The following is a 21,405-nucleotide window of genomic DNA, read 5'->3' on the forward strand; positions in this document are numbered from 1 at the left end:
TTGGGCAACCTGGGCTAGTGGAAGGTGTCCCTGCCCATGGCAGGGGGTTGGAACTGGATGATCTTTAAGGTCCCTTTTAACCCAAATTGTTCCATGATTCTATGATTTATACTGCCATTGCATAAACTTTTCTTCTGATACAGCCTAATTACAAAAATTTGGCTAAAGTCTTTCCCTGTTGCCAACCCTAACTAAAATGACTGTATCTAGAGCGGGGTAGGATTCCTCTCATCTCCCAGTGTAAAGACAGCAGGAGCCTCTCTGCAGGAGATGTGTGACCCACCCACCAAGCATTGCCATCCTCCCCAGCACCATGGCTGGCTAAAATGTACCTTTGATCTCACCCACCCCTTGCATGCCCTCCCTTCAAATAATTAGCCAGTAGCTCTGTTTCTGCCTTGCAGCTTTTTTCCACCGTAACATTCCCTCTGGGTGATGAACTGTGTGGAGCATTCAAATGCTGGCCACAGGTTAGACTTTCAGAAATGTTAGTTTAGGAGCATTTTTTGGTTTAGTTTCTCTCCAGGTGCCTGGGAATGCATCTGAAGAGTCAGCTCTTGTAATGTTACTGCAAATTTATTAATAAGATTGGAATAATTAATTCCAAGGCACTTTTCTAGCATTTCATTTATGAGAACAATATAGTAAGGACTTTAGAAGGTTTAGTGGAAGAACACCACTGATAAAAGCAACATAGCCCAAGCTGATAGTCAGCGAGATCACTGTGTGGTTGTCTCATAGAAAGCTCCTCTGGGGTTTGGGTTGGGATTTTCTGTTGTTGGTGGCAGAGAGGGTAACCTGCTCTATATTTGCAGAATACAACGTGATGGGTTTTATTACCCATGGAAGGGATAAAAAAGTATTTTCAGTGTTCTTCACTTTGGACAAAAGGAGAACATGATTTAATATGAATGTGTTGAAGTAATATGTCTGTGCAAGATGGCCCAACTGCCTCTAAATCTTCACATCTACAAACATTTTCAGGGAGCTTTTTATTAGCTTGATCTGGGAGGAAACCTTCAGAACTGTGGCTGCAATCCCAACCTGGTTAAAGGACTCTGATCACATTTCCTCTATTTTAGTAGATTCTTGGCATGTCCTTTCTAGCTTGTGTTTGCTGCAATATTTACAGCAGTTTAATGAGTGCACAAGTAGTTATATTTCATTAAAATAATCCTCAAAGCTATTTGACTGGTACCAGCCATTTCAGAGGGTAGGGTAAGCTAGAAATTTAGCAACTTGTGGGAATTACCACTGATTTTTGCTGCATGCACCCTGCATCAGAAGTGATTATTCATGGGTCAGAACATGCACAGTTGCCCTTTACAGCAGCCATTATGATTTCAAAATGGAATTTTGCTGATTTGTTTGTGGCAGAGGGAACAACTTTTGTAGCCAACTGTTGAAATCAAGCCTGATCCAGAGAGGAAACGGAGCTTTCTGGCCTCACCATTGAATCTGCTGCCACTTTATGCCTGAGGATAAATGCCAGGCTTGAATATTTGTATTGTGGATTTTGTATGTTTTCCTGAAAAAACGAGTCCTTACTACAGGTCTGTAAGTAGCTTTTTCAAAGGAGAAATGTTGCTACAATACTCATTTCGTAGCAAACTGAAACATCTCCCTGCTGTGATCCATTTCCTTTACAAAGGCAGCAGAGAAGTAGTAGCTTCTAACTCAGAAATGCCTTGGTGCTGCCAAAGCATGGCCATGGCACCTTGCTGGGTACCTTGCTGGGCTTCTGGAAGCAAATGCTGTACCATCAGGCTGGGGTCAGAGGCCTTTCCCAATTCACGCAGTTGCAAATGAATTCCTGCTTGCTCAGGCTGCTTCAAAGGCACCTGGAGGCAATAGCAGCTCCAGAGCTCCCTTCTGTGCTCTCAGCAAGAGAAAAGAGCGTGCCACAACTGCGCTGCTCACAAGGCTTGGACAGGCATTTGACCTTTTGCTGAAGATGTATGAACTTCTTTAGGAAGCAGCTATGAATATTCACTACGCTCTCCCTATAACTAATTAAACAGTAAAAGTAATGCAGTCCCAGAGCAATTGCCAAGCTGTCTTGTAGTCATTGGTTCTGCAAAAAAGGGACAGAGAATAAAATGAGGAAAGTAGGGAAATACGCTCACTGTCATGGTTTAAACCTGTCTGGCAGCCAAACACCATTCATCCACTCACTCACCCACCCCTGCTTCAAGGGATGGGGGAAAGAACTGGAGGGGTAAAGATAAGGACACTTGTATGTTGAGATAAAAACAATTTAATAATTGAAATAAAATTAAAATAATAATGTTAATAATAGTAATAATAGGAAATGCAAATTAGTAATGCATGCGATTGCTCACCACTCATCAACCAATGCTCAGCACATTCCCAGCTAGAGATCCCGGAGGAGAGAAAATCCCAAAACCTCAATCCCAGAAGAGACAGAGTGAGCTTCTCAGCCAACCCTCATCTATATACTGAGCATGACGGTGTATGATATGGAATATTCCGTTGGCCAGTTTGGGTCCTTTGTTTTGGCTGTGCTTCTTCCCAGCTTTTTGTGCACCTGCAGGACATGGGAAGTTGAAAAGTCCTTGATTTCTTAGGAAGAACTAAAAACATCAGTATATTAGCAACATTCTTCTCATACAAATCCTATACTGAATCCAAAACACAGCACTCTTCAAGCTGCTAAGAAGGAAAATTAGCTCTTTCCCAGCCAAAACCAGGATACTGACAAATGAAGATACCAGGTTTTAGCACTGGCACTAACAAGACTGGAAACAGCCTCCACTGTCTGTAGCATTCAGTCATGACAACAGAGTTCCATCATATTTCTTTTCACTCATTGCAGAGCTGTGGTGCTGGGGGGGAAAAAAAAAAAAAACAAACAAAAAAAAAACCCAAAACCAAAACAACAACATTTAACAAAATAAGGAGCAGCAGAGGAAAACAAAATGTTTCCTATAAGTGATTACAGCCACAAAAAATATTTTTTTTCTTTCAGTTAGGAATTGCTGTATCAGTGTAAAAGTCAGGTGTGAATAAGTGATTAAGCTGTAATCAGCAGTGACAAAGAATTAAAAACTATATAGAAGAAATGATTTGGTTGAATTGGGTGGGGTTTTTTTCCCCAGAGGCTGGGGTGGGATTTCTGGATGCTTTCTTCCAAATACAGCTTTTTTTTTTTCCCATTGTATAATGGCAGAAATTAAAATGACCAGATCTTGAACAAACAGAATTCTTGAATGAATATTCTGATTGCTTTGCTGCCTTGTGGGCAATAGGTGTGTACACTGTTGTCCATTCCTTTTAATGGCAAATTCAACTAACATTGCCCTCCCTTTTCAAAATCTGCTCACCAGACTGTAAACTTGTCTTTTGTTGGAGAGAACAGCGTGTACCAGGAGGGAGATATACTGAGAAGTTTTCCTTGTGTTTGCTTTTACTTCAGAGTACATTCCAGGCAAAAAGGATAGCATTTATGTAAAGTGTATAGGCTCCAAGTCCAGGCAGAAATGTGTGTTCAGATTGCGTTACCTTAATCCTGTTTTAAGGAAAAAGAAGAATCATCCTCCATCAGATTAATATTGATTAAATGTCACAAGGATTATGAAAGAAACGTACTGTACACTTACCAAACACTGAAATCAAGTTTAGAAGTGTGGCAGATTTATATTTTATTTCCTAAGTGTCTTCCCCAGCCTTCACAGCCTGATCTGTTTGAAGCTCACATAATATTCTCCTTGATAAATTTCCACTGTGTACTCCTACTTCAGGTGCTCTCCCGAGTTTCTTTGCAACTTTGCACAAGAGTGCCAAGAAGAGCTTCAAAGGAATTCAGTGATGACTTTGCTATTGTTGAGCTGCAGAAAAAGTGTTGAAGGACCCCATAACTAGTCAAGAAGGAAATATCTAGAGGTCAGCATAAGTTATAGCAACCTTTCTTCGTATGTCTTTTCTGTTTGAATGCAAGCCTTTCTGTTCTTTTCTGTTATTCCCTTTATATTTCTCAGACATTCAACCACTGAAGCTAGGCTGTTGAAGGTCAGTATGTGTCTACAGACACACACATCACTAATGACCCACATGCTCATCTTAGAGCTTGCAGCTCATCTTGTTTGCAAGTGTTCTAGCTTAAAATCAAGCTCCATTTATTTCTTGGGACAATGAGTCAGAGAACTGCTGCTCCTCCACCCGGCAGAGCTGGCCGTGCTGGAGTCACAAGTCGTTCCCGTCAGGCCTAACTCAGGCAGAGCTCAGTGCCTAAAGGTTGACTCACTCCCTATCTGCACACAGTGCCAAGACCAACATCTAAAAGATTTTAAACAAATTATGTTATGTTTTTATTATAAACACCTGTGTTGATGCTCCACATGAATTTATTACATAGCTTGCCCTTAAAAGAACAACTCTCCAGCACTTTGCAATGAAGGTAGGCAGATAGACAGTCCTCTGCAAGGAACTATTTTTATCATATCCTAGAAAGAAACATGAATGAAGTTTTATGGCTTTTGTTCAGTGCACTGGCTTAACCTAGCCTCACTATTATTGTTAGCCCTGAAATGGAGCTCTCATTGATTTCAGATTTGATGGGATTCAAGGGAAGCAACACCAATTACAATGTTCATCCATTTAAAAACATAAATTAAGGGCGAATAAGGCTTTTAAAGCTAGGAATTAAAAGAAGCAGGCACAAATTATTTCTACCTATATTGTATTGAATTTACTTCCAGGACATCTGCTTGCACGTACACCTTTCTGAGACTGTCACACATTACCCTGATGAGACCTACAGTGGAGAGAACCTCGTCAGATGGGTGTTTTGTGAACAAATTGCTGAATGTGGCTTGATCAATAATAGTGGGAATAGAGGTAGTTTATGGAGATCACCAACATGCTATACATTGTTTCTTGACTTTACCTAGAAAAAAATCATAGCAAATCCTTCTCCTTCACCCCTTACTTGCACATTACCACATTGAGGCAGAGCACTAATGAGAAGATTAAGCCAACTTAATCATCAAGTTCATCACAGGGCTCTGAGATCCCAATTTCATTATAAAGCAGTGATATACAACACTAAAGGTGTACTGTGGGTCTGGAACTGTTACTACAAGAATACTCAGAGTGGGACAGAAATGTGTTGTCTAGAAAGAAAAAGGAAGGTGGGGAATAGTTAACCAGGTGCATCTTCACCTGAGCGGAAGCCTGATTTCTCTCCTTCAAGTTGTGTTCACCCCCAAGTGCTGTTCAGCTGATTGCCACCTACCCTTGACAGCAGGAACATCAATCATTAGTCTAAAAATACCTCTCATCACATTGCATTTGAGATCTTCTTCTCTCCCTTCCAGCTGATAGCAGTAGAAGCCTGGAGCAAGTTTTGTGCAGAGGGAGCAGAATGTGATCAGTATCCTGCCACGATGGCTGGAGCCCATGGCCCTTGCCTTCACACTAGGGAAGGTGCCAGGACAGTGTCGTGCACCTCAGATACTTTTGCAGCACGCAGGGAAAGCAAGAGGCGGTTCAGGAAGCTGAACTGATGATGTTCACTTTCCTCTGGTTGGATTTGTTGCTAGTTAAGATGCATGTTCCAGCTGATTTTTGCTCTGTTCTTGGGGGGTTCGTAACTCCTCTCTCCCCTATGGCGTTGATGGCAGCCAGCCAGTGTTGAGCTCATGCCAGAGGCTTTGCCTTGGTCTTTTCTCACAAAGTTTGTGAGATTGGTCAACCAACTCCATGTTTGGACGAAGAGGGCTAATGCTTCCAAAGTCCCTCTTAAACAGCAGACTGGCAGACCAACGCGCACATACAGAACACGATGCTTCTGCTTTGTTTCAATGTGAAACCCCTTATTTTATGCTATGTCTTGGATTCATGTTATACAGCAAGATGATGGCCCAAAGCCCAGCCCACTGGCTCTTTCTGTCATTTCCATGTTGGAAACAGAGAGGGCAGATTGCTGTGCCAGGCACGTGCTCTGCAGCAGGGACAGAGTCTCCCTGTGCAAGAGCTGAAGCTGCTCAGAAGATGCAGCAGACCAGTGGCACTGGAGACTCCTATGGTGGGTACAGAATGGGAAGAAGGAGGTGCGAGGAGGTCCAGAAGCTGGATGTTGCTCCAACAACTCACTTGCAGTGCTCCAAACCACAACCAGGCTTATCTCCCGAATATGGCAGTAGGCTTCTATGAAACTGCTAGTGCCAGAGAAAATACAAACTCTTATTTGACATACCTGTTCTCAGGCAGCCTTTCTTCTGAGTCTCAGATGAAAGAAGAGAAAGAAAGAAAGAAAAAAAATCCCCAAACACTTACATTGAACTGTAAATGTTCCCTCACCGTAGGACTTGATTTTTGTGCTTGCATGAAGTGAACACATACAGGGGTCTTTGACATTTGTGCCCTCACACTTTATGCACTAGAAGGAAGAAAAAAAAACCCCAACCACTCTTTGTGTGAATCTTTATGGTGATTCAAAACACTTTAGGTAGATCCTGTCATATGCTTTATAAGTTCCTGACTGATTGTGTGGAATTAAGTTATTGGGCAGAGAACCAGCTAATGGAAACACATTGATGAAATCCTTTTTGAGGGACATTAAATGGAACTTAAAATAAAGCTGAAATGGCTTTATGGATTTTTCAGTCAAACTGTTTATGAACATTTATTGGTGGTAAATTACACAGTGTCAGAAGAGGGAATCAGTAGGTATGGCTTTTAATCGAAGTCGCTCTGATATAATACTGTGAGAAAGAATAATTTATTGCCTAGGGATGTACAGTATAGTATGTTTAAATACAAATTATACGATTGTTTTCTCATAACTGTCTTTGGCTGTTTGCAGGTAAGTTATCCTTAGCAGCAGCAGTCTCATAAGATGAAAAAAAAATATTTTCAGTACTTTGCAGTGAAATAGAAATTTTGTATTATGCATTTTTCATGGTAGATATCAAATGTTTTAATAACAGATAATTCAGGAAGCAGAAGCTGTGTTGTACAATAATAAATTTTTTTTATGTTTGCTTTATACTCTATAAAGTGAGAACGGGGTATAGTAGCTTTGATTGAGAAGGAAGATTGTAGCAGCTAAGTCTTGAACTGTTGGATCTGTGCCTTAATATCATTTGCCAAAACCCATGATTCCTCAGGTAGAGGACAGTGAAAATAAGACTAGAGGCGTGTAACAATAGAATGCACTTTCTGGTCCTGCAAATCTTATCCCCTGGTTTTGAGACACCACGTCTTATAGTCATGAATTTGTCAAATCTGTTAGATTGTCCATCCCATCTAACTGAAAAGCTGCTCCCATTTTTGCTCCTCTTTTAGCTAGAAAATGCTTACTTTTCTTCCCAAGTGTATTTGGGACCAGTTTACTGCCACTTACTCTCATGACGACATTGGCCTAGAGCCGGTGGTTCTTTCTCCTTCATGTTATTTATCCTCCTAATATATTTATACACAGCATTCATGTCCTTCCTTAGCCATCATGCTGCTAAGCTAAAAAGCCAAGTCCTTCCAGTCTTCTTTTGTAGGATAGACTTTTTCCGTTCTTGCAGTCATGACTATACTTTCCTCACTGGGGTTGAGCTGGAGGCTACATAATAATTCAGGAATTCACTGATGATCTTTAAAATAATGTGATTATTTTCATGTTGAGGTTAGACTTGCCTCTTGCCTTTCAGTTTAATGTCATATTTGCCCCCCGTTTGGCCCTGTCCTGCTGCCATGAATCATAAGCAGCAATCAGTCTTTATCCAGGGATGTTCTCATCCTGGAAGCATCCAACATGGAGAAGACATTTTTACTACTTTCTAAGCATATGACCTTGGACTTTATATTTTTGAATTTCACACCCCCCTCTCTCTTTCCACTTCCTGAGGACAAATATATGTTTCTTCTTGACATCCCAGTTCTCTGCAGAGCCAGAATAGCCCAATTCAGTGTCAACATCACACTTCCTTGAAACTTTCCTCCATTTTTTGCCAAAGCTTTCAGTAAAACCACTAAATGATGTCACTTCCACTAGCCTAATGCCTTCATTTGCAACACCATCCAACACTGATACTATCACAGCCTGGCTAGGGACTTCCATAGTGGCCAAGAGCCAGACTTTGACACAAATGTCCAGTTTAATGGAATATGTCCAAGGCAGTCGTTTCCATTGGGACATGCTGCAGGAGCCACCAGTCTCCCAGTCAGAGACCAAAACTCTGCAGCATAGAAGAGAGAAAGCTGGTGGGAATGGGCACTTTTTTTGGTGTATAAAATTTCCAGTAGCACAGAAAGAAAATGGTGGTTATTTACTGTTTTTCACAGTCCAAGGCAGAAAAATCATCCAGTGAAATCATCAGGCAGCAGGTTAAAAACAAGGGAAGAACTTCTCCAGAGTATTTAACTCATCTGTGAGACCCTGCTACAGAAATGTCGACACTTAAAATGGTAATTAGATGAGGTGGTGAAAGCTTATCAGTGTCTCTCCGGTTGCTGGGTTACACAGCCAGCTGAAGGAATCCCTCAGCTGCTGACAGCCAAGAGTCAAGGGAGGGATGTCCCAGTCTGGGTCCCTGAGCATCCCCTCGTGGCTAATGTCCTTTTTGGTGACAGGGACAGGTGGCCCTTTGGGAGATCTTGTGTTCTTAAAACAGAATAAGAAATTGTATTGTGAAGGCAGGAAGCCTTATCAAGGCAGGTAGTGTTCACTCCTAATTCATATCAAAGGAGAGAAACAGAAGGATTTGGAGATCTCATTGCTGTTCCCAGTGTATAAGGGACTATTCCATGGATCTGAGAATAAAGGTGACAGGAAAAGAGAGTTTAAGAACTGTGTGTAGGGAAAGGAAAATGAGATGGAGGAAAGGAATAGCAGACTTTTTTTTTTTTTTTTTTTTTTTTTTTTTTTTTTTTCAGCCTTCCTGAAATGACTGCATTGGAGTCTTTGCTGGCTTTGTTTCCAAAGTTGCTTCCTGCATTTAAATTAAATGATGAGAGCCTGGAAAACCCCAAGTCATTAGAAATATGTTAAACTTTCTCCTTATTCTGCAGGCATTTCTGGTTATGTGCAGATCATTATCTGGGCTTTGCTTAACCTAAGTAGCTGACTTACAGTGTGTAAAAATGAATTAAAATTACCAGCATAAGGTCACTATTTAAGCAATGGAGGTGAAAAGGGTGCAAGAATATCTATATGCACCTCTCAGCTGCACTTCCTCATCTTCCTCCCATCAAAAAGTCACTGGTTTATTATGCAGATGTGTGCGGGCTGCATCTTTTGCTAAGTTTCATTGCAAAGCTAATAGCCAAGGCAATTGTGTGGATAAACAGAGACTTAAATCATTTGGAAACTGTTGAGAGAGGACAGATCTGATAATAATAACCTTCATGGCTGGCAAGTTACAACTGCTTTTGACAGCTTGTAGCGATGAAGGTTTATAGTAAAGTTAAGAGCTAAATATCTGTATTGTGCCATAGGATCAATTTCAATTCCCAAGTATAAAGCTTCAAACTTTAGACTGCTTTTATCATCTTTGAGATTACTTTGTTTATCTCTAGGTTTAAAAGGTGTTGGGGTTTTTTATAAATGTTAGAGTGCTTATTTTCATTCTGTGTTTTTTTCTTCAACGTGGTGGGACAGCTTAGTTGATTTGTTTCCCTGCAAAGAAAGTGTAATCTTATTGAAGCCACAGGTGTTTCTCACTTATAATAGAAGTTACAGAAGGGTGTTGTATTAATATTTTTTGCATCATCTCAGAACATTTTTTATTCTGTAGTGGTGACTTCCAGACTACACATAGGTAACAATTGTAAAAGCATGTGTTAGGAGAGATCTACATACATACAGTATATGTAAAAGGTCTCATCAGGATCTGTAGTTTGCACCAATAGCTTTATCAAAGAAAAAAAATGAAATTAAGAAATCCCACTGGTGCTGTTTGCATGCTGACACTGAAAAAACTGTGATGACTACAGATAATGAATGACTAATTGTTCACAATGTGTAAGAACACAGGTCTAAATGTAAGAATACAGGTTATACTTGCTCACTGAGTAGGCAGCTGTATATTAGAGAACGTGAACGTTAATTTCTAGTGCACTGCTGTGTATAAAACAGTACCATTCTTATCCGTGTTTTAATTGGAAGTTTCAATGGGAGTGAGGAAATTATTTTCTGCAGCATAAAGCATCAGTGACAGCACTTGGCGACTCCCGCGTCCCAAGAGTATTTTAAAAGTGAAATGGCTTCAGAAAAAAAAGCAATGAGAAGTCCAGAAAATCTGCTTCACAGTGAATGATTCAGAAAGCTGTAACTTTTCAAAGAATCAGAGAAGGTTGGTGTGGCTGGGTCACCATCAGTAGCTATCTGCAGAAGGTAGAGAGTCTGCTCATGCAGGGATGATTGGCTGGCACCTGAGGACCCAACATTTAGTGGCTGAAAGCTGAAGTGAGACCAATTCATACTAGATGCATATTTTTAAATTAGAACAATTAGTGGAAAAGCTTATCAGAGGATGGCATGGGCTGCCTTTGGTTTATGGTATAGGGAGAGCGCATCTTCCTAGAAGGACAGCATGGCTCGGTCACAAAATACAGACCCAGTGCAGGGATGGCTGGGTGAAGTGGCCCAACCTAGGCTATGCAGGTGGCCACAGAAGATTGCAATGACCTGAAACTTAGGAAAGCTGTTCATATTACCTAGAAGTTTACAGCTCACAATCTAAAAACAGTCAGCAAATGGGGATAGTGTTGCCTTCCTCACCATCTCTAAGAGAAGGGGGAAATGAACAGAAGTTAAATGACTTCTGGGTCACATATCAAATTAGTGGCTGGGCTGGAACTAGAGCAGAGTTTGCTGCCTGCTTGTCTGCATTTCATCAGGTGGACACCTCCCTACTTTTCCCCAGACAGGAGCACAGGCTGACTGGAGAGGCATTTGCAGTGATTGAGACAAAATTTGGTTTTCTCCTTTGAGTATCTCTCAGAGCCCAGCAAAAGCAATAATGTCATGACATGCATCCAAGTTCATTAATGAGGGACGTTAGCTGGATTAGATGCCTGGTTACCAATAGGGTATCTTTTCCAAGCTCCCTCCATCAGCTGGGTTGGCAAACACTTCCCACAGTCGGGGTGCAAGCAGCTGCCTTTACAGCCAGAAGTGCAGTTTACAGGCAAATCCCAGTTGTAATCAAGGCAACCAATTTCAGATGATCAAGGTCTGGCTTTTCCTGGGGACAGAAGGGATATGTGGAATAGAGAAATGGGGTCAGACGATGGGTTAAATTGCACCTAGGTATGATTTGACAATCACTCCCCTGATAACAGCTTATGATGTTTACAATTTGTCTTCTGTTTTGTTTTGTGATTTCAGGAGCAGAAGGCACAGTGTTCCCTAAATCTATAGAAACTCCCAATGTCAGGGCAGACCCCTTCAAGGAACTAAGGTAAACGTTGGAATATGGTTTAACGGTAACTCAGTGGCACCTTGTTGGAGTTGTGCATACTGCTGGGCATCTTTTGTGCTTTTGCATAAGAGCTTGGGGATTCACTTTGAAAGGCATGACCGAGAGGATGCCATGGAAGAAAAGGGACTGCCATGTTTACATGTAATATGAGCAATCTAAAGGCAATCACGGGTCATGAGAGTATCGTTTCTCCTCTGTAACATGCTCTGCCTACCCTGGGCCCAGCATTTGAGAAAAAAAATAGAGAAATCTTTTCCTGGTTGTGCAGGGAGTTACTGGAGTCTACACTGATTCACAGGGAGTAGCAGCAAGCAAAAGGATAATGCTCTCCAGCATTATCTGTCTTGCAGAAATGCAGACCCTCCCTGACCTACACAGGTTCTAGCTGTGCATGCATGTAACTGCTGACACTCGCAGAGATGCTGCTTGCTGACAGCAATATATCAGGAGGGAATAAACAGCACAGCTCCTGGGAACCAGCTTTGCCTTCAAGCTAATGCCGGGCATTTTTTTAAAAAATAAAAAAAAAAAAAAGGTATAGCACTACAGCTTAGTTTGGATGACTAGTCTCTGAGAAGAGACTAATCGTATGGCCTAATGAACTATTGACTGAATCTCCTGATATCTTCTGACCAAGAGGGCTGTAGGTATTTGCCATCAATGCTCTAATTATCCTTTGTTAGAAAAAGAGAGAGAGGGAAAAGTTGAAAAAAAAAAATCCAGGACACCTTGTCCTTAGTTCTTGGGTTTCAAACTCTCCTTTCCTAGAAGCTGCTGGAGATGAAGCAATCTTCAGACAGCTGAAGTTATGCATGAGCACTGCAGATTTACTGCAGATGCACCGAGATGAGAGAGGACCTCTCATTAACTCTCTCTCTGCTCTGATACTGGGGATACTTACAGCCCAGCTAGATCACCGTGGAAGATGAATAATATCCTGCCTGCCTTCCCTTGGGTCTACCTCTGTTTTTCAGTTTCTCTCTAGAAACACTCTAATTGTTCCCATTTTGCACTGTGGGGATCATATGTCAGACATCAAGTGCAGTGGTGGTGTGTTTGTTATGAAAGTTTGTTGTCTTTCTCCATGCAGTGACTTTAACCATACTTTGTGGTTTTTCCCAATCTTGGTATACTTCTTTTAAAAACCGAACAGGGTCCTTTGCTCAGCCTGACATGCAGTTGCCAAGGCAGTTCCAGGGTTTTCTGTGATGGAAGGAGCTCCAGGAGGGCAGAATGCCATGGTGCAGAGCACCCATAGCCTCCGTTTCTCCAGGTGGACCAAGCAAATGAGCAGTCAGAGGGTGGATGGACTTGTACATGAGATTCAGGTGACAAAGGCTTTCTAGCACAGCTCATGTTTAGTGACATTTTCAGAAAACAAACAAACAAACAAAAAAACAAGATCATTGTTAAAGTATCCAACAGCATCTAAATAACTTACAAAACCATGTCCAATTTTCAGTAGTGCAAAAAAGATGCAAAGTTTAGGTCCAAGTTTATGGTTACCTAAGACTTTTTTTAAACATGGGAGGGGAATTTAATCCAAGTAAGTGTAGGGTGTCATATTAGAGGGGACAAATGTGAATTAAAATGGCCTTAATCTGATTGAGTATGCTTCCGTTCCAAAAAGAATTAAGCTAAATGAAATTGAAATGAATTACTGGCAGCATCCATGTGAGGGGTTGATTCTCAGTATATTTGATCTGCTTTAAATTCATGTTGTTATTTCACTTGTTTTATGTAAAGAGCTAGATAACTGACTTTCTTTGAAATGAGTGGAATGGGTGAAGAAAAAGCCTGTAAAAATCTGGTGGGTTTTTTCTTCCTTTTTTTTTCTTTTTTTTTTTAAGGGAAAATCATTAAATAGAATTTACTTTGAAAAAAAAATGTCCCATAGGGTCCTAAAACATTTTATGTGTTTCTGAAAATCTTATCTTGGCAAAAATAAATGTTTTTTCCACCACCCTGAGAAAAAAAGAGCCAATGATAGCACTGTGTAGAGAAAGCAAGGTTTCCCAAGAGCAAATGCTCTATTCCTTCCCCAACCAAGAACCATCCATCTCTCTCTCTACATGTTGGAGCACTGGCTGCTTCTTAGGTAAAATGGTGCCTTTTGGGTGCAGTACAGAGTTAATAGAGAAAATAATCTTACTCTTGGGGGACATTTTTTAGTACTTTCCTATTTTGATAGCAAAGTATGTGCATAAGTTGTCCTTTTGGCCTATTTAAAAAGATGCTACAGTGAAATGGGACTGAATGAGATGGCAGCCTATGGGTCCCGAGCTGTCATTCATTGCTAGGAAAGCAGCATTGTAAACATGCACTCAGTAGCTAGCTTGACTCTAAAAGACCTTTTTCTGTAATAAATAGTTCAAACTTTCTTTCCTCCTTAGGTTGAAGTTCTCAGAGTGGGAAAGTGCGCATTCAGCTATTGCAGGCTGTCACCAGGCACCACCAACCTCCATCACTCTTCCTAGACCAAATGGTTACGATTAGTTACGTGATTTATCCATTTGCTCTTTTCAGTACCGTACTGACTCCCACTTTTTCATTAGGAGACTTCAAAATAGGGTGACAGCGACTGTCACTATCAGAAAGAGAGGAGACCAACTGCTCCTGTCACCACTGGGAGTCAGACCATCTGTATGTCTTCTTTCCCTTCCTCCTCCTCTTAACAGACAGACTGATTTCCGGCAGTATGCTATTGTGCCAGTCATCTCTGTTTCTTTCCTTCCTTTCCTCCCATCTCCCAAAGGCCTTCAGTCATGCCCATGTGTCACGAAGACTGACATGCTCCAAGTGACACCACACACGTTCTCAACAGAATTTCTGTCCCTGTTTAGCTGACGAATGGCATTCAATTCATACAGCCTAATTCATTTATTAGTAACTGGCTGCTCTACAAGGTGGTCACGGTCCTGGAGAACAGACAAGGTGTGGTCCTCTTTTTTTTTGTGCCCTTTTTAAATCATTTTTGTCTGCAATGGTTTAGATGGAGAAAATTCAGGTGGCAACATGTGCGTAGCTTTTTCCTTACATACTAAGCCCATCACAAGGCTGCAAGAATTGGTTAGGTGTTTGTTTGAGCCAGGTCTGGTCTTTGCTGCTGAATCTTCCAGGTGCTCTCCAGTGCTGCAGACAGACTCATGTGTCTGTCAGTATCAGTATCAGTTGTAGTAGGAATGCCAGGGCTCATAAATGTCTTCTTTAGTGCAGGGTGTCATTAACAGTTCATGTTTCCTATTTAAAATCTAGAAAATCCTTTAATAATGACCTAAGAACTAGAGATGTTTGAAAAATTATTTTATGTACTTCTGTGAACATTTCCATGTTTTTACTTATTTAAAGTAATTTTAGACTCTTGGAGGTTTTGGTACTTATTAATTGGGTTCTAAACTGGTCAAAATCAGTAAAAAGGAAAGCAAACAAATTCAAATTATTTTCAGATTCTTGTAATGTTTAACATTGTCATTCAGTATCATCCCAAAATAGTTTAGGGGGAGAACTTGGGACACTTTTTTGGACATTGAAATATTTGTACTCCTCTGCACTGTCTCTTTTTAATGCAGGTTGGTGCCTTTGACATATGGTAATGTGATTGCCTGTGTATGAAAGTTGAATTCAAGATGACCTTTTCTCACTGGATTATTTTAGTAGCACCCAAGTAACTTGTCAAGAGCCTGTCTTGAGAGTCTCTCCTTGACGCTGGCAGGAATCACCTGCCTTTCTCTATTTATCTTCCTCCAAAAGGCAAATATATGCCAAAGAGGCTAACAGAAATTGTCCAACAAACACGAGGTCAGCACTCTTCCAAGGTGAAGGATAAAGGCTTGACTAGCCAATGAGTAAGGAAGAAGGGAAATAATTTGTGTGGAGGGGATTAGAATGTGGGTGCTCCAATATAAGAAAAAATATCAGGAGGATTTTGTTAAACTACTAAGTGCTAGAAGCTGGGAGGGTGTGTGTCAGATGGGTGCTGTGTTACAGCATCCATCCTGGTCCCTGGGCTCGGAGCCCTCGGAGTAAGTACCTCCCCAACATCCGGGTCGTGCTGGGCAGGGGAACCCAGAGCATGAAAACCTGGTTTAGGGCATTTCTGTTCCCAGAGTTAAATAAAAAGAAATCAAACAGCATGAAATTCACTCCATGAGGGGCAAGCACACACCTGGAATTCATCCACAATTATTGTAGGTTAAAAATGCGGTAAACCACTCATCCAAGGCCAGGAAACCAAGGGGTGACTGTTTTTTCCTGTAATGCACAAATATAGTTAAGGGAGAATTAATCCCTTGGGCTTGAAGTGGTAATTTTTGACCAAAGTTAATTATGAAGCACTGAAAGTACCAAATGGCAGAAGAAATGTACCTGCAGCTTGATTTTATTAGTGCAATTCTACCTTACCATGTACAGTACTGAACTACCCAAATAGTCCAAGTGAGACCTATTGTAACAAAAAGCAATTTAAATACAGTGCTCAGCTAATGTAACAATACTCATTTTGCAAAACAATAATTCTTATCATATTAAGGTTTCTCTCAGCTGGTTCACAAGGCAGCAGAGACATTTGCAATACGTATGAACACAAATAATGTTTCTGTCTGAAACCCATTACGTTAATAAAGATTAAGAGAACAAAAATTAGAGGAAATGTAAAAAATGAATTATATTAAAGAGGAAGTAATTGGTGAGAAATTGAAGTCATTTATAAAGACTAGTGTGTGATACTGAAGCACTGTTTAGTTTGCAGCAAACATTTGGGAATTCCCAAGGGAAAAATGACCGATGTAGCTTTGTATCTAGCTGGTGTTATTTTCCAATAGATTTACCAGAAAGGATGCAATTCTTTTCTCTGTTACACCAGTCAATCCAAATAATTTTGTTAGTCCTACCAGCTTAAAAGACAACAGACTTTTGCCTTGGGATGAGCTTTACTTTCCCCATTGTAACAAATATAACTATTTTCATATGACACAGATGGGTTGGATTTGTATGACTGTCTCCACTGAAGTCAACACATACCTATTAGCATACAACTAAAATGAGACAACTGGTTCCTGGTTGCTAAACTTCAAGTAAATTTAAGGGGACCTGTATGAGTTTCTTTTGAATAACAAAGGTCCTCACCACTTTCCATTTTCTAATCTAGGAGACTACATCTGATCTAACAATTTTCCAGGGATGGCTAAAGGTTCCTGAAATACTTGCTGTTGGATGAAACTTTCTCAGAGCAGAATTCACACTTGATTTCACAGCAACAGCCACTTTGCTTTAGACTTTCCTCCTGTCGACATCCCTTCAAAGCTGCTGTCTGTTCGTCTATTGTAGAAGACAAGGCACGGCCCTCCCAAGTCAAAGGCAGTCTTTCCATAGGCTTCTTGTGGGCAGTGTATTAAGGTCTATTTATACCAGTAGATATAAGGCTTGGAGTTAAGGAGGCAGTTGATTGCTGGGGCTTTCCATCTGTTAAAGTATTCCTGTTGCAAAAAGGGGGACAGGGAGGTTGCTGTTTTCTTTCCTTACCCCAGCAAATCTTCTCTTAACGGCCTTCATCTCTTTCACATCCAGCACCATAAAGAGGGGATTTAGCTCCTGTTGTCCTTTCCTTCCCTGTTTTTAGCAGGTGAAGCCTAGATTTGGATGAGATGTTCAGGAGGCACACACCTGGGAAGCAGCAGAGGCATTGACAGAGCTTTGCTGATTTATCCTGGCTGGATAAATCATGGCCCTGCCCTGTTCACACTGCTGCTAATAGCATCTGTCCATGGACAGGCAGATCCGCTTCAAAGAGGGATAATGGATGGTGAAAGCAGGCTTGGCAGGAAGGGGAGCCTGTCACAAAGCTGTTTTGAACACAGTATATTGCAGAAGTAAAAAATTAGATAGGCTCAAGCTAGGGAAAATAGACAAAGCAGTTGGAATTGGTGGTTGAGCAGCCTGCAGCAGGGTGAGTGGCTCTTCCCAGATGCCCTCGTGCACCCTGCGCTGCAGGAACGTGTGATCACGTGCAAGTGCAAGAGTGGGAATATCCCACCAGAGCTGTGGCCCTTCAAGCGAAAACAGGACTGAGAACAGGGAATTAAAGGGCAGATTTCTAAAGGACATTGATGCCAAATGACATAGTTTATGACATAGAGAGCAGTGGAAATATCGTTCCCATTTGGTGGTTGATGGGAGGATACACAAGACTCCTCTTCTTCTGCGTATAATTAAGCAGTCTAATTGCAACTGGAGCAATGGCTCCAGACAGAGACCCATTTAACTTTTCCTGGGCCCTGAATAAAATACAACAGCCTGGTTCATTAATATCTCTCTGCATTTATTCTGTAGGGGTTTCCTAATGCAAACAAAGCCTTTTTCTGGGAGATATTAATCATCAGTCCTGACTGTTATCTCACATTGAATATCTTTCTTGTACACACGATCTGTATCCTGCCTAGGTGCGTTGTGCCCAGGATTGTCATTAGCTTTCAACGGCAGAATGTCACTGCTGTTGAGTGCTCCATAATCAGAGCATTCATCTAACCTTCGAGTGCCGTTCTCAAAGGTGTGCGAGCCAGAAATCCTCTGGGACTTGAGAGAAACCCTACCGGTGTGACCAGTTTGTACAGTTAGACATGTACGTATATCCATTTGAATAATAAGAATGTGAGCTTTTTTTTGCTTTTTTTAACTCTCTGTGCAGCACACCGCTAACCTTCAGTAGAAAATAGATGCTAATAAATGCAAGGTCTTAAAAATATGAATTATAGCCATTTCACACTCCATGGCAGACTCTCACTGGTGAAATGGCTTAATACTTAATTACAATGCTTGTCCTTCCCTCAAGTGCAGATGACATTCTTCAGATAGATTTTGCAATGACATCTGTGGAAATAAGTTGTGAAACTAATTAGTTATTCATATAATACAGAATATTGACTGTGCACTGATTAAAAGGATATGGTGACACATCTAACATGATGTATCTGTCTAGTAGGTTAGTCTGCTCCCTGAAGTGATATATTTTGGAAGGTCTTACAGAAAATAATGAAAATACTCTTTAGCCTCTAGAATGCAGACGTTTATAGAAGATGTTGCCTTTCATTTACGTTTTGATAATGACTAAGGAGGGCTACTATGTTCCGAAGTGACATAGCTTACTTTTTGTGCCCTGGGAGGAATACCCGGTCTGAAGGCTCTAAGGACCATTTGGGGGCAATGTGTTTGCCTTGCAGCAGTCTGCCTGGTGCTGCTGTTACATAGAGTAGTTGGGAGATGCTTCACCGTGAATCTCCTGTGCTGGTCTGGGATGTGGCATTTGTAATGCTCCATGAGAGGCTCAGAAACTATTGTTTTATCATAACATTTGTACTTGAGATAGAGCTATTTGTATCAAGGATATTGAGCATGAAATACAGAAGTAAATAGAAAGGTGTCAAGGAAAGCACCTTACCCACCTGTCACTGTGATACCAATCCTTTGCAAATACTGTGATATTTAGGATGTAACCATGTTTAAAATGACTGAATAGCTCAGAAGAGGAGATTTTTCCTTTGAACACTGTTCTTATCTTAAAGAAATGAGAGGAATATAATCCACTGAGCACTATGTTTGCTTTGGGGTAGAAAAATATGTGATTTTCTTTAATATTTCTCCCTGTCCCTTCATAATTCTCACCATCTGTGTATCTCGCATTTCTAAAACCCGAAATGAAGAGCAAAGCAGGCAAAATAAAAATCTTTGCCTTACTCAGCACTCAGTACCTGCTTTTAAGGAAGGACTGTCTCCCTGCTGAGGCTTCACATGAGAGCAAACAGAGGTCCCTGCGACCACAGCCATGCAGAGCCCAGCACGGGAACCGCAACTGGGGTTTCGCCTTTTGAGGAGTAGTAGTTACAAACCAGTTTCCTTAAAACCAATAATTTAACACAGACTTCTCATTTATCTGATACAAAACAGGGAAGGACAGTTCAGATGATTTCTTAACCCAAGTGAGAAGTTCCTCAGGGTTTTGTTTTCTACTGCTGTCTGCTGATGCTGGAGGGTTTGACTGTATCAAGGCAATAATACTTTTTATTTAGTGTGAGTGAGGTAGAGAAGTCCAGTGTGATTAAAAAGGACACTTTTACAAATAAACAAATTTTACTTTAGACTGTAGTCAGGAATCAATAGCTGTTGCATAAACCTATTAAAGAGAGGAGAAAGATGTGTCCATAACTGTGACGGGATCCTTTCTTTTGAAAGCAGTATTTTGTGTACTTATTAAAAGAAATCATAAATGTTCACTGTGCCTACAGTATCTTCATTCTGAATTTATGTTTTGTGTGGAATAGAGTTGTTTTCTCTAGGCCAAACAGGAGTAGCTATGTTGTTTCCTCATGACTTGAATTGATTTTATCTTTTTAATGTGCAGTGGCTGCTGCTGCTCTACTCCTCATGTGTATTTTGCAGTATGGATTTATCCTGTGGGTTATTGTGGCCCCTCTGGCTGTTTCAAATAGTAATAATTTCTGACCAAATAGCATTGCTGATTTCTCACTGAAGGAATGTCACTCCCTGCTCTTGAATAGTGTTTGGACTCAGCTCTGCAGAGGTAGCACATGGCTAAGGAGAATCCCTGACTCAGCAGTCAAACCTGTGTCCCTCTTTGGGGACCCCTGCTGCTTCCCTGGTCTCTACTTCATCTAGAATGTTAATAATATATTACTAGTGTGTCAGCATCAGCTGTGTGCTGCTGTGTGCTTTGTGGGCTCAGCAGTGAGTTGGCTCAGCAGTGTTGGACTGGAGACGGTCGGTGACCCATCTTGCACATTATGCACACTCATGTCCCATGAAAGGAGGAAATGGAAATGCAGAAGCTACTTGTGCCGGCAGCACAGGCAGAAGCTGGCAGGTGGTTCCTCTTCTCCTTTCTCTTTTCTCTTCTCTTCTCTTCTCTTCTCTTCTCTTCTCTTCTCTTCTCTTCTCTTCTCTTCTCTTCTCTTCTCTTCTCTTCTCTTCTCTTCTCTTCTCTTCTCTTCTCTTCTCTTCTCTTCTCTTCTCTTCTCTTCTCTTCTCTTCTCTTCTCTTCTCTTCTCTTCTCTTCTCTTCTCTTCTCTTCTCTTCTCTTCTCTTCTCTTCTCTTCTCTTCTCTTCTCTTCTCTTCTCTTCTCTTCTCTTCTCTTCTCTTCTCTTCTCTTCTCTTCTCTTCTCTTCTCTTCTCTTCTCTTCTCTTCTCTTCTCTTCTCTTCTCTTCTCTTCTCTTCTCTTCTCTTCTCTTCTCTTCTCTTCTCTTCTCTTCTCTTCTCTTCTCTTCTCTTCTCTTCTCTTCTCTTCTCTTCTCTTCTCTTCTCTTCTCTTCTCTTCTCTTCTCTTCTCTTCTCTTCTCTTCTCTTCTCTTCTCTTCTCTTCTCTTCTCTTCTCTTCTCTTCTCTTCTCTTCTCTTCTCTTCTCTTCTCTTCTCTTCTCTTCTCTTCTCTTCTCTTCTCTTCTCTTCTCTTCTCTTCTCTTCTCTTCTCTTCTCTTCTCTTCTCTTCTCTTCTCTTCTCTTCTCTTCTCTTCTCTTCTCTTCTCTTCTCTTCTCTTCTCTTCTCTTCTCTTCTCTTCTCTTCTCTTCTCTTCTCTTCTCTTCTCTTCTCTTCTCTTCTCTTCTCTTCTCTTCTCTTCTCTTCTCTTCTCTTCTCTTCTCTTCTCTTCTCTTCTCTTCTCTTCTCTTCTCTTCTCTTCTCTTCTCTTCTCTTCTCTTCTCTTCTCTTCTCTTCTCTTCTCTTCTCTTCTCTTCTCTTCTCTTCTCTTCTCTTCTCTTCTCTTCTCTTCTCTTCTCTTCTCTTCTCTTCTCTTCTCTTCTCTTCTCTTCTCTTCTCTTCTCTTCTCTTCTCTTCTCTTCTCTTCTCTTCTCTTCTCTTCTCTTCTCTTCTCTTCTCTTCTCTTCTCTTCTCTTCTCTTCTCTTCTCTTCTCTTCTCTTCTCTTCTCTTCTCTTCTCTTCTCTTCTCTTCTCTTCTCTTCTCT

The 21,405-nt window shown here is 41.0% G+C and overlaps 1 protein-coding gene across 5 annotated transcripts in view; it reads left to right on the plus strand.

Moving 5' to 3' along the window:
* The window catches only part of SGCD (sarcoglycan delta), a 215,470-nt gene that overhangs the window by 168,330 nt on the left and 25,735 nt on the right, over positions 1 to 21,405 (plus strand). For all 5 annotated transcript variants that reach the window (XM_026858578.1, XM_026858576.1, XM_026858575.1 and 2 more), the window contains exon 6: positions 11,345 to 11,417. In XM_026858578.1, coding sequence (XP_026714379.1) covers positions 11,345 to 11,417 — 73 coding nt within the window. The remainder of the gene's footprint in view (positions 1 to 11,344; positions 11,418 to 21,405) is intronic.

This window comes from Athene cunicularia (assembly GCF_003259725.1).
Source record: "Athene cunicularia isolate RWA chromosome 13 unlocalized genomic scaffold, athCun1 chr13_part1, whole genome shotgun sequence".
NCBI classification, from domain to species: Eukaryota; Metazoa; Chordata; class Aves; order Strigiformes; family Strigidae; genus Athene; species Athene cunicularia.